We start from the raw sequence: 13,393 nt of genomic DNA, 5'->3' as shown, positions 1-13,393 counted from the left end.
TAGACGTGGCCTGTGGGGCGGGGGTGCTGCAGAGGGGGTGGTCGACACTCTGGCTGCCTGCCTCTCTTCCACGGCCTTGTCCGCGCCCAGGTGTCCCTGGAGAAGGAGAATGTGGTGTCCGCAGGTATGCTTGAGGCCTTCCACAACCGGTGGGCACCGCAGGAACTGGAGAGCGGACTGGGAACAGGTAAAAATATTATTATTTCATTTGATGAGTTTCCTTTGTTTTATGGTTAGTTTTTTATTAATTGTGCCCCTCTAAAAAGGAGGCATGTTTGTTTGTTTTTTTGTCGGATGACATTGGGGTAACCCAGTGTCTCCTTATGGGTTTCATTAGAAAAGGCAACCTGTGTTCTTTACTTACCGCAGATGGCTTCAATCTCAACTGAAAAAAGTGGGAGGTACAGCCAGAAATGACACAGTAGGACTTCTTGTTTCGATCAGCTGAGTGTCTGATCTGCATAGAAACCTGATATCACCATTCTTAAGAATTTCCAAACCAAATCACGGTTAGTGCAGGGTTATCTGGGGGTCAGTGGGAAGAAACTAAGTTCCCAGTGACAAGTCTATCCATCCAGGTCCCATCAGGCTGGCTAGCCAAACATCAGCAGCAGCTCCGTGGAGTGCTGTGGACCTGCCTGGCTCAGGTTTTGGATTAAAGAGAGTGCCACACAGGGCTAATTTGATTCCAATTTCCCATCGCCAAAATATGTCATCTTGGAGTCAACTGGACTCCACAGAGACCCACTTACACAAGATAGGCAGATACCCAGGGAACAGATTCATCTTACTTGAATCCTTCCCTTAAACAACACCGATAAAACAGATGATCTGGCCATTGTCACATTGCTGTTTGTGGGACCTTGCTGTGCGCAAATTGTCTGCTGTGTTTCCTACATCACAACAGTGACTACACTTCAAAAAATACTTCATTGGCTGTAAAGTGCTTTGGGACATCCTGAGGTCGTGAAAGGTGCTATACAAATGCAAGTTCTTTCTTTCTTTCTTAAACTCCTCATTTGACAGTCCTTAAAACCTATTTCTTTGACCAAGCTTTTGGTCACCTGTCCTAATGTCTCCTTCTTTGGCTCGGTATCAATTTTTGTCTGATTATGCTCCTGTGAAGTGCCTTGGAATGTTTTACTACATCAAAGTTGCTATATAAATGCAAGTGGATGTTGAATAACTAAAGGTTAAATTTGATCTGGTATATTTAGACTTCTCCTTAGAGCAGAAAATGTTAGAAGGAGATTTGAACGGTTTTGATAGAGTAAATAAGGAGAAGGGTCGGTAACCAGAAGACGCAGATTTAAGGTGATTGACAAAAGAACCAGAGGGGACATGAGGAAAAATCATTTTACGTAGTGAGTTGTGATCTGGAATGCGCTGCCTGAAAGGGCGGTGGAAGCAGATTCAATGGTAACTTTCAAAAGGGAATTGGATAAATACTTGAAGGGAAAAAATTTGCAGGGCTATGGAGAAAGAGCAGGGGAATGGGACTAATTGGATATCTCTTTCAAAGAGCCGGCACAGGCATGATGGGCTGAATGGCCTCCTTCTGTGAAGTATCATTCTATGATTTAGCAATCATGCACAAGGTACAGAGGGAAAAGAAATCAGAATGCATTACGGCTCTAATTTTCCAAAGCTCCTAGAACACAGAAACAAGGGAATGTCAAAGTACTCCAACTTCACTGAAGGCCAGCGACAGAATGCCCAGGCAACAGGTGTAACGTAGCCAGGGAGGGGAATGGTGCACCAGACTGCAATTAATCCACATCATAAACAGCCACGACCAACATTGCTGGTAGAAAATGTCCAACGGCAATCTGACAAAGGGGGAGAAAGATAGTAATAATAATAGGAATATATAAGGGAATAGGTGTTGAGCCAGGGTGGGGGAGAGATTAGGAGAGATGACCTAATGCATGGTTAGAAAGATGGTGTTTGAAATGGTTTTTGAAGGTGGAGGGAGAAGTTGAGAGGAGCAAGGGTTTAGGGAGGGAGTTCCAGAGAGTGGGGCAAAGATGGCTGATGGCAGTGCTGACAATTGCAGAAAAGGCCAATGTTATCATAGAATCATAGAAGTTTACAACATGGAAACAGGCCCTTCGGCCCAACATGTCCATGTCGCCCAGTTTATACCACTAAGCTAGTCCCAATTGCCTGCACTTGGCCCATATCCCTCTATACCCATCCTACCCATGTAACTGTCCAAATGCTTTTTAAAAGACAAAATTGTACCCGCCTCTACTACTGCCTCTGGCAGCTCGTTCCAGACACTCACCACCCTTTGAGTGAAAAAATTGCCCCTCTGGACCCTTTTGTATCTCTCTCCTCTCACCTTAAATCTATGCCCCCTCGTTATAGACTCCCCTACCTTTGGGAAAAGATTTTGACTATCTACCTTATCTATGCCCCTCATTATTTTATAGACTTCTATACGATCACCCCTAAACCTCCTACTCTCCAGGGAAAAAAGTCTCAGTCTATCCAACCTCTCCCTATAAGCCAAACCATCAAGTCCCGGTAGCATCCTAGTAAATGTTGGAGGAGCAAAGCTTGTGGGAGGAGACATAAGGCTGGAGGAAGTGTCTTGTTATAGCATCTGGATGACGGCTCATAACTTGTCATTTCTATTTAGAGAGGCTGACTGACCTCTGTGTTCCTCCAACTCTGACCTCCTGTCCATCCCCCACTTCCTTCACCTTACTATTAGCGGCCGTGCCTTCAGCTGGCTAGGCCCTAAGCTCTGGAGGGTTCCCTCCCTAAACCTCTCCACCTCTCTACCTCTCTCTCCTCCTTTAAGACCTTCCTTAAAACCCAACTCTTTGACCAAGCTTTTGGTCACCTGTCCTAATGTCTCCATCTTTGGCTTGGTATTAATTATTGTCTGGTAACGCTCCTGTGAAGCACCTTGTGATGTTTTACTACATTAAAGGTGCTATATAAATGCCAGTTGTTGCTGTATATTTCTAGCATGTTCTGTTTTTTATTCTAGATCTTAAATAATGAGAAATATGATTTGAGATCATGAAAATAAAGAGGAAGATTTGCAAACATAAAGTCTATAGATCTGTAACAAAAGGTAGTCCACAGCTTGCTTCATAGCAGCTGCTCATTAAACAAAAATGTGTTAGATAAACTCTGTTAAAACAACTCTTAAACAATGAATGTTCTGTTTGTTCACAGTTTGATTATAAAAAATATTAAAATATATTCTGGAGAGAGAACTTGCATTTATAAAGCAACTCATCACATCTCTTAAATGTCTCAAGATTGAATTACTTTGAAGTGCGGTGACTGTTATTGTGAAACACACTGGCCCGGAAGAGAGAGGTGCAAAGTCAATTGGAGTGTTTGAAAGGAAGATGAAGCGCTTATTTAGGAGCAAGGGGCATTAAGGGATGTGGAGAAAAGGCAGGGAACTGGGGTTAAAAGGATAGAGCTGCCACTGGCAACAAAATGGCAGAAGAGGCTCAATGGGCCGTAGGTGTTCCTATGACATGTGCCAGTTAGCGATGGCTTAAATATCTACGCCATGAATGAGCCACATAACCAGTGATTGATAAAGCTGCCTGTTTGATTCTGGTTTTTCAGTGTAAAGGTTCCATTGCACTGTTGACCTATGTGCTCCCTGTTACACTGTGCTGCACTAATTCAATTTGAAATATGTAATACCGTAGAAGTCACTCTCTGCGAACGCACAATTACATAAGAAGCTGCTCCGTCACGCACCACGTACAATTTGCATTGACTCCATCCAACTCATTTTATCTCTGAAGAGAGCTCACCTATCGCTCACTGGGTAAAGACACCACTCAATGCACTACTGACCCATACAGACCAGAAGGTCCCAGGCTCAATCTAGCCTCAGTGCCTCTGGTTAGAGAGGAGGGTGGGAAAATCAGCCCAAGTTCCCATTACTGATTGCTACAAGATTGGGATAGGCTGTAATGCTCTTCATGGTCAAACATCTTGTCAATATGCATTGTCTAGGATTAAATATAAAGAATGCTCACTTGGGTGATGTGCAGGCGGGCTCGTGTCAGCCTTGGCTCAGTTGGTAGCGCTCTCACCTCCGAGTCAGAAAGTTGTGGATTCAAGTCCCACTTCAGAGACTTGAGCACAAAATCAAGGCTGACATTCCAGTGCAGTACTGAGGGAGTGCTGCATTGTTGGAGGTGCCGTCTTTCGGATGAGACCTTAAACTGAGGCCCTGTCTGCCCTCTGAGCTGGATGTAAAAGATTCCATGGCGCTATTCGGAAGAACAGGGGAGTTCTCCCCGGTGTCCTGGCCAACATTTATCCTTCAACCAGCATCACTAAAACAGATTATCTGGTCATTATCACATTACTGATTGTGGGACCTTGCTGTGCACAAATTGGCTGCTGTGTTTCCTACATTACAACAGTGACTACACTTCAAAAGTACTTAATTAGCTGTAAAGTGCTTTGAGACATCCTGAGGTCATGAACAGCGCTATATAAATGCAAGTTATTTCTCTCTTTAATTAGGATACAAAGCACTTCTGGGCATAAAATGGCCCCTTCAGTTGATGGGATCATTTGCTTAGTGAGACCAAATTGGAAGCGCGTGGGGGGATATTGTGCTCAATAGTACATTGGTGACGGTTCAGATAAGAGCAACAAGTACAGTTTTGGGACTTAAAAGTTAATGGGAGACTCACAGGGTTGAACCTTTTCTCACTGTAGAGTAGAGAGTGAGAGGAGACATGATCCAGGTCTTTAAAACACTGAAAGGCATGGATAATGGAGATCCAAACCAATTGTTTCACTTCAACTGACTAGAAGAGTTGAACACAAAATTGGCAAGCCACAGGCAAAACTGGAGGTTAGGAGAATTTCTTTCTCCCACAGAGCTGTAGATATGTGGATCAGACTCCCAGTCAAAGCAATTACTGCTAACTTGTTTATAAAGCGGGTGATGGTTGAGATCGACGGTGATAAGGACAATTACACATGTGGATGATTAAATACTTCATGGAACACTGTGGCTGGCCACTTGTTGTGAGCACCTGTGGAATGCAGTTGGTCACAGTTGAATAATGCTGATTGTAATGTGAAGATGCCCTTTATATTGGCTTGGTCACAGATACTGAAAAAAGCCCGGCGTCCCTAAAATTAACTCCTTAGTGTTTACGTGGCTAAATCTGGCTCCTTCTGCTGGCATCAGGCTCGTTGACCTACGGAAGACTGGGTCTATGAGTCCGCTGCCATGATAAGGGAGCTGGGATCAGCAGTGTAAACACCAGGGGTTGGTAGATACATACTGGTATTTCAGAATCTGAATTAAAACCTATACAGGTGGCTGTAAAAGGTCGCATGGCGCTATTTCAAAGAAGAGCAGGGGAGTCCTCACCCATGTCCTGACCAATACTTGTCCCTCAATCAGCATCACTAAAAACAGATCATCTGGTCATTTATCTCATTGCTGTTTGTGGGATCTTGCTGTGCACAAGTTGGCTGCTTTTTTTATGGGATGTGGGCGTCGCTGGCGAGGCCGGCATTTATTGCCCATCCCTAATTGCCCTTGAGATGGTGGTGGTGAGCCGCCTTCTTTTGCCTACATAACAATAATTACGCTTCAAAAGTAATTCATTGGTTGTAAAGGGCCTTGGAACATCCTGACTAGTGCAAACACAGCTTTAGACTGATACCAATTTTGCTCAGTTACCTTCTGGGGGTCAGGATGAAAGTTTACACAATTCTGTAAATTAGGTCTTTAAGATAAGTTCAGCAAGGATGCAGTCCTATATATATAAGGTAGATGGAGATAGGGATGTAGCAGGAAAGACCTGATTCTCAGACCAGCACTCCCATCTAACGAGGCTCTGCTCCAAGAGTGTAGCCTCCCTGAAATTATCCTTTTATCCTAAAGTTATCCAGCTCTCTTAGGAGATTCCTTTTTTTTCAGAACATTCCTGAAGCCCTGGTCCATACCGAGGCAGAGGTGTGACCATGTACAAAAAGTTGGAGGGACATCAGGCAATTCCTGGATTTAGCGGAAGGAAGAGAGAAGGTCATAAGCCATATCAAGAAACTGGAAGGAGGAACATGGCTCCTCGTTATCTCTCAGTGATCACACCTGTGTACTGAGGTAAAGTCTGATGAGCTCCAGGAGAAAGAAAAGAAAGACTTGCATTTATAGAACACCTTTCACAACCTCAGGACGTCCCAAAGTTCTTCCCAGTTAATGAAGTACTTTTGAAGTGTAGTCGCAGTTGTAATGTAACAAACGCGGCAGCCAATTTGCGCACAGCAAGGTCCCACAAACAGGAATGTGAGAATGACCAGATAATCTGTTTTAGTGATGTTAGTTGAGGGATAAATATTGGCCAGGACACCAGGGGGAGAACTCCCCTGCTCTTCTTCAAAATAGTGCCATGGGATCTTTTTCGTCCACTTGAGAGGACAGACGGGGCCTCGGTTTAACGTCTCATCCAAAAGATGGCACCTCCGACAGTGCAGCACTCCCTCGATACTGCACTGGAATGTCAGCCTAGATTTTGTGCTCAAGTCTTTGGAATGGAAACTGAACCCTCGACCTTCTGACTCAGAGACAGGTCGCTGAGCCACGGCTAAATTTACATTTTCAGGTGATTCAACATAACGCATAGACACAGAATTTAGTTTTAAGACCTTTTTTCTCCCCTATAAAACATGCTCCATTACAGAATGTCAGGGGTTAATCTTGATTTAGCTTCTCAGATTAAAAAAAAGTGCATATGTCTGGTGTAAAATGCCCAACAATTAATTCCACTGACACAAATTCCCAATTGGGTCAAACATAGCGTTTATACACAAAGAAAAGCAACAGTTTTGAGCTGTTTGATAGGCCGTTGTCTAAAGAAACCTGATGCTGAGCTTCTCCCTGTGGACTAGAAATTGTGAGGTTCAGTTCGTGGTCTGTGCTGAATTAGCTGATTTCCGCTAAGGCAGCAGCTGATGCCTTTTGGCCTCAGTTCTCCTGGAAGGAGAATCGGAAGCCAGGGTCCCTTCATTCGATTGCTGTCCAGCGCCTTCTTCTGCTGGAATGGGTGTGTGGGTGTCAAGCTGTGCCGCCCTCCACAGCCAAATAGCTGCTGGCACTCATCGTCTAGGATCTCCCCACCGATCATGGCCACTTGGGTGAGGTAGTGGAGAGCTGCTGGAACGGTACCATTCCATGAGATGAAGAGATGGAAAAGAATGGGTCCCCACAAAATGATCGCAGATTTCCAGCACAGGCAGAAAGGGCCGAATGGCCTCTTTTTGTGCTGTATCATTCTATAATGCTATGATTTTGTTGAACACTGTTAGCAAAGCTAAGCACCTTCTACTGTAAAGAGGGGACATATTTCCACAGTGAATAGAGTAGATTCCAGTGATGCAGTGCAGCCACAATGATCCGAAGCACTAGGGCTGTAGCACAGGGAGCAGTTTACAATTGACACATCTAATAAAGCACTTTATAGGATAAATTTCATGAGGTCGATGCGGAGTCACACTTTGCGAAAGGACGGATTGGAGAATCGGGCATGTGAGTCAGTGCCCCTGATTAACAACATGTTCAATCTTCTCCGCTATTTGTTTTAGCGACCAGAAAATCGGGAGGGCCGTGAATTGGGTCCGCTGACCTCTTGCACCTGATTCTTCGATCAGTGCCCCATTTCAGCGTGAATCCACCCGAAATCTGGCAAAACTCGTCCTATGTTACAGCAAAAAAAGTACTCAAATAAGGTGTTGCTATCGTAATGCAATTGTGCAATGTCTTATTGCACTAATGGGTGGTGCTTTCACTATCTCTCTCACACACACACGCACACACACACACACTTCCCCCAGGTGGTGAGTTTGTGACCTCAGCCATATGTAAGCCTAGTGATATGTCACAAGAAATTACGCCAAAAGTAAGGGGACAGATCCAGGTGTGACAGAGAGGTGTGAGCAGAAACTATTTTAAAACTGGCACATTAATGGTTCATTGACCAGGCTAAGTTTCAGGAAAATGTGGTGAACGATGGTGACAACTTGTACTTTAGATGGATTTGAACACGTCAAACAAGAATTCACAGTGAAATCATGTCAAATTTTGCAGTTCATAAAATTCCCGTTAATTATGGGCAAGATCACACTTGTCATGTTGGGTTATGAAAAACATGTGCAACATGGCAGGTCAACTGGAGAACTACCAAGAAAAAGGTGGCACTGCCACAGAGAGAGGAAGGAAGTGCAACAGGGCTACGGGTCTCATGTGTTCTGCCTGTCGCCCACGGACAGATTGGCCTTGTACGCACCCCATGTGAAATGGGCTTGGGAACAAGATGTTAGCCTGGACTCTTGGCCAGCAAATGTTGGACAGGTAACACGTGTAACCTAAACGTGAAAGGAAAGGAAATAAAATAACCATGAAGCTGGGGGACGGAATAAAATATAAATAAAAATACAAAATATTTATCGACATCTTACATTTGAATCTAGACATAACGAGATACAATAATCAATAACTCCCGATAGAATTATCTGTGGGTCATTCAGTTTAATCCTGAAAGCGATGCAAGAGTTCACAGGTCTTTTTCTCAATGATTTCGTACATTTTTTTAATGCGCTTGTCACTTACAGTCCGCACGTAGCTCTCAGCATCCAACACTGCCATTCCATCATGGACGTCGCCCATTATAAGGAGGGGCCCGTCTGTCAGGGTTATGTTTGGACAGGGGCAGTTCCAGTCCATGTTTATCATTATCACCTCCAAATGTTTGAAGTCAAAAAACTTAAGCCCCATTTTCTCGTCCTTTAGCACCTCGTCCAGTGTAAATCTGGCAACTCCAGAATCTTGTTCCTCAACGATCTCCGTCACCCTTCCCACAATAACGTAGTCACTTCTGCAGAAGCTGGGAACGATCTTGTGACGAGGCTTGCAGGCTTTGCACAGTTGGTTTTTAGGAAAAGGACAGGTTTCCTCACACACCTCCTTGCTCTCAAAATTATTCTTGTTCCCCTCACAGCCGCCGTAAACAAAAGCGTGGCATTGCTTCATCAGGGAGTTGTAAGCCCACCGAGCCTCCCACATCTTGCAGGGACCCTGCACCGCGGGGAAAGTGCAGATATTGACTGTCTCATTGATACAAGCCAACCTGCACTCTTCATACGTCTCAAACCGGTTCTTGCTCCCGTCACAGCCTCCAAACATGAATGTTGAGCACGTGCCCTTCTTATGGTCATAGAACCATCTAACATGTTGGCGGCCACATTCCCTCTTGTCCGGATCTTTGAAGCACTCTCCAGATGGTAAAGGCTTGGTCTTGCTGGGTGTGCTCTCTCCTGAATGTTCTCGTTTGATGACTGATAATGGGAAGTCTGCTCTGAGAAGCCCGGCTGCATTCCTTGCAGTGCACGTGTAGATCCCTGCATCCTCCTGCTGGGCGTTGTAAATAACTAGCTGACCGATGTTGGTGACCACCACGTTAGCGTACATTTGATCAGGTCTCATGATGATATTTTCGTGGTAGTCGCTCTGTTTCTCCCATGTGATGTCTGGCCTAGGACGCCCACTGACGTCACAGTGAAAGCTCACCGTGCCTCCAATATAGACGGACTGGTGGAACGGGTTCGTGTAGAGAGCTGGAGGGATGGAGTCTTCCAATGAGGTTGTTGAGATTGGGTTTATAGTGGTTTCCAAAGGCTGTGGGCTGGTGTTGGGCCAGGTGATGTGATACCTGCAAGTCACAACGGTCAAGCTGATGCCTCTGATGCAGGCCTCTGCATCCATGTAACATTTGTTGTAGTAGGTCAAGCCGTCCGAGGCACAGGTGAAATTCGGCTCCTTCTCGCACCTGTCCTTGCACTTACAGACGGGCTGCCCGTCCCAGATATCGCACTCCGAACCTTGCTGAGTGCACACGATCCTCTCACACGTCGCCTCTTTGGGAAGGTCCAAGGACGCTAAGCTGCCATCTGCAAACCTTGCTGCCACACAGCTCTTCAGGCCACACACGTTCGTGCAGCATTTCTCAAAGTTCTGACAATCCTGAAATCGACAATGGACACAACAGTTACTTCAATGGGAACGGGCTGATTACCGATCTCTGATAGGTTCCTAACCTTGCTTTTTAATAAGGCACTTCATTGATCTACTGATATCAACATACAAATCAAAAGCACCGTACGTTGTTTGAATATCTACACTAGTTTCAACGATGTTGTCAACATCATATTGGGGTGCAATTTCTTGTGTTATTGCGCCCAGAGACACGTGCAATTGGAGTGCAATACACAGAGTAAAAGATCAAGGAAACACGGGCGCAAGTATGGTCATAGGAACATAGGAATATAGGAAAAGGAGTAGGCCATTCAGCCCCTCGAGCCTGCTCCGCCATTTGATAAGATCATGGCTGATCGGTGATCTAACTCCATATGAGCCTTTGGCCCATATCCCTTAATACCTTTGGTTGCCAAAAAGCTATCTATCTCAGATTTAAATTTAGCAATTGAGCTAGTATCAATTGCCGTTTGCAGAAGAGAGTTCCAAACTTCTACCACCCTTTGTGTGTAGAAATCTTTTCTAAACTTCTTATAGACTTCGATCTCTCCTCGTAACTTAACCCTTGAAGTCCGGGTAGTAAACCTACGCTGCACTCCCTCCAAGGCCGATATGTACTTCCGAAGGTGCGGTACCCAGAACTGCTCACAGCACTCCAGGTGCGGTCTAACCAGGATTTTGTATAGCTGCAGCATAACTTCTGCCCCCTTGTACTCTAGTTCTCTAGATATAAAGGCCAGCACATGATCAGTCCATAATTTCACCACACCAGAACTTCCTTGCCCTTTTACGCCCATCTATTGATCCTTGTGCCTGAACCCATCTCGACTCATTAGCCTGGGGTCAGAGGCGTTATAAAGAGCTGTACATGTGAATTTCCTGCAGTTATACTTGTTCAAAACGGGTGTAAAATGAAGCCCAGATTTTCAGGTGCAGAAGGAAACAAAGTCATTTTTTCTCGCATTTTATTGCTTTTAATTTTAAGCCATTTTTAAAAAAAAATTTCTCCTCACTGAGACCGGCTCTGTGTATTTTCTGTTTCTTTGAATTCATTTTGACGACTTCAGCATGAGCCACATTAAAAACTGAAAAGCTGCCACGATTGCATGCTGTGCCTAATATGCATGAATAATGGTTAGATGGTTTGAAACTTTAATTTCCATACTTAAAAAAGGAATATATGGTGAGAGTTCAGAACTTTCCTTGGGCCCCGATTGTTTAGGAACATAGGAATTGCTAGACAAAAAAAGAGCAAGGTTCTAGTTCGCCTACCACCATCCTGGTAGTTGCATGATACAATGAGAATGGAGTTGTTGACTAATCGTAGCGATCAATCTCTATCAATGAATCCACAACAGACCCAGACATGAGGTGAGGAAAACCCCCAGTGGTGGAGAGCTTTGGGAACCAGAGGTCCAAAGTCACCTGTTGCTCCCAAGCCTGTTACACTTACCACATTTCCTATATCCCAAAAAGTTATTTTATGAAAGAAATCCATCTAATTTGCAATGAATCAAGACGGATTTCCATTTGTTTCGGCCCATTTTTACCTTCTCGTGTTTGTTAATGAGATTGGCAGGAAATTCGGGTGTAAATGGACATAGGCAGAAAGAGTACACGAATGGGTGTAATTTTGGGTGTCATAAATTGCAGACAACAATTTGTTACGAGCACGTTAAACAAGTGTAGCAAAGCTATCTGGATCAGGAAACACCCCGTCTTATCCCCTGGAAGCTCAGTGTGTACGTGCAATGTCCATTGTGGTACAGAGCCAGAGCACCAAGGCTTCAGGTTTGGCTTGAGTTAGCTAGGGCAGCAGGTGAGGCGCTACGATTGGCCTCGGCCCACCTGGGCTAGAGGTGGGGGGGTGTCCAGCCAAGTTTCCTGCTATGGCTTGACTCGCGTTAGGAAGTTATCACTGAGTGATTTACCATCCTCTCGTGGCTGTATCGCTGGTGTCAGGAAAAGATCCGACCGGCGAAAGTTGAGCCCAACTGGTGACCAGACACAAAGCGATGACTTCAAGCGCCGGGAGGAGGGAGGGAGCGAAATTCCCAATTGCGGGAGGATTTAACTGTCTGTGACAGCAAGAGCATTGGGGTCAATTGGTTTCATACTGTGGGATAACTCTGGAACATGAAAGGAACGTGAGTGTGGGTTTAAACTCTGCAGAAGTCTACCCGTCTGGGAGTCTTCCCCTCAATGCTACTGTGCAGAGAATAACATTCGCAAAAGGGCAGTCGCCGATGACCCTGTGCTGCACAATGTGATTGAACTACAATTGAGAAGTCTCACAGATGGAGAAGAAACTTTAAGTTCACCAAAAAGTGTAGCATTTGGCGATATTCACGCGTGTTCCGCTTGCTGAAAGTGACACTGAAATCCTGATCCACCTAAAACGGTTGTATCCAGTAACAGCATCTGTCAGATCAGGTATAAAACTCTTCCATTTCGAGGTAGGGGGAAACACCAGACAAAGAGAAGGCATGTGCTCAGTTACACTGAGGCAGAAACTGACGCCCTTGTCAGTTTCATACACCAAAAAAATACCAAGTCGACCGTGAGTGAGTCCCAAATAGAATCTGGTTTCGTGGAACTTAATATGAAATTTGGAGTTTTACAGACAAGTAATTCTTGGCTACACAATGAATAAGAAAGGTTATTAACTCTTCTCCCCCCCCCCCCCATTCCCCACTTGTGATCAATCGCCGCTTTGATGAAACCAAATAAAATTATTTCAGGGTAGATGTCCATTACAGCGCTTGTTCGTTCTACCTCGTCGGCGTGGCATTCCCTCTCGCAGGTGCTCTGTGCGTCCACCCACAGGTTAGGATTGAGTTGGTTTGGGCAGGCGCCGGGGTAAGAGAGCTTTCCTCGGGGGAGACTGGCGCCTTCAGTCAGTCTCAACAAACCCAACACGATCACCAGGGTCCTGGGCTGAATTCTGGCTGTTCTGGGCTTCCTTACAAACATCAAACCCAATCCACTTCTGCAGCGCTTTAAGAAATGAACACATCCATGCAAAAAAACCAGCATTTTTTTTTTTTGGTTTTGGTTTTAAATCCAGCAACAAAAAAAAGTTTCCCCCACCCAAAAAAAAAAACTTTTCTTAATAAAAAATAAAAAATAGTTTACTAAGAGAATTGAAAAGTTAACGATGAGGCAGTAAAAAAAGGCTATTCATTGGGTAATGAGGCATAGAGGAGAGTCTGTAACCCGAGCAGACTCGGTTCACATGGTGGAAGTGGGAGGTGTCTGCGTTTCAACATCAAAAACTTTTTTTGACCCAGACTACATCCCCGTCTGGTCAACGCAACTGGGCAAACATGAGCTGGGGGGGGGGACCCG

At 44.9% G+C, this 13,393-nt stretch overlaps 1 protein-coding gene across 1 annotated transcript; it reads right to left on the bottom strand.

Moving 5' to 3' along the window:
* Nucleotides 1-8,467: 8,467 nt before the first annotated feature.
* Nucleotides 8,468-13,087, bottom strand: LOC137299790 (WAP, Kazal, immunoglobulin, Kunitz and NTR domain-containing protein 1-like). The gene is made up of 2 exons (XM_067968728.1): nt 12,821-13,087; nt 8,468-10,033 (listed from the first exon to the last, which is right to left on the bottom strand). The coding sequence occupies exons 1-2, from the start codon at nt 13,079-13,081 to the stop codon at nt 8,543-8,545; spliced, it is 1,752 nt and encodes a 583-aa protein (XP_067824829.1). The 5' UTR covers nt 13,082-13,087; the 3' UTR covers nt 8,468-8,542.
* Nucleotides 13,088-13,393: the final 306 nt, after the last annotated feature.

Source organism: Heptranchias perlo, chromosome 29 (genome assembly GCF_035084215.1).
Source record: "Heptranchias perlo isolate sHepPer1 chromosome 29, sHepPer1.hap1, whole genome shotgun sequence".
NCBI classification, from domain to species: Eukaryota; Metazoa; Chordata; class Chondrichthyes; order Hexanchiformes; family Hexanchidae; genus Heptranchias; species Heptranchias perlo.
This window is presented reverse-complemented; position numbering and strand designations above follow the sequence as displayed.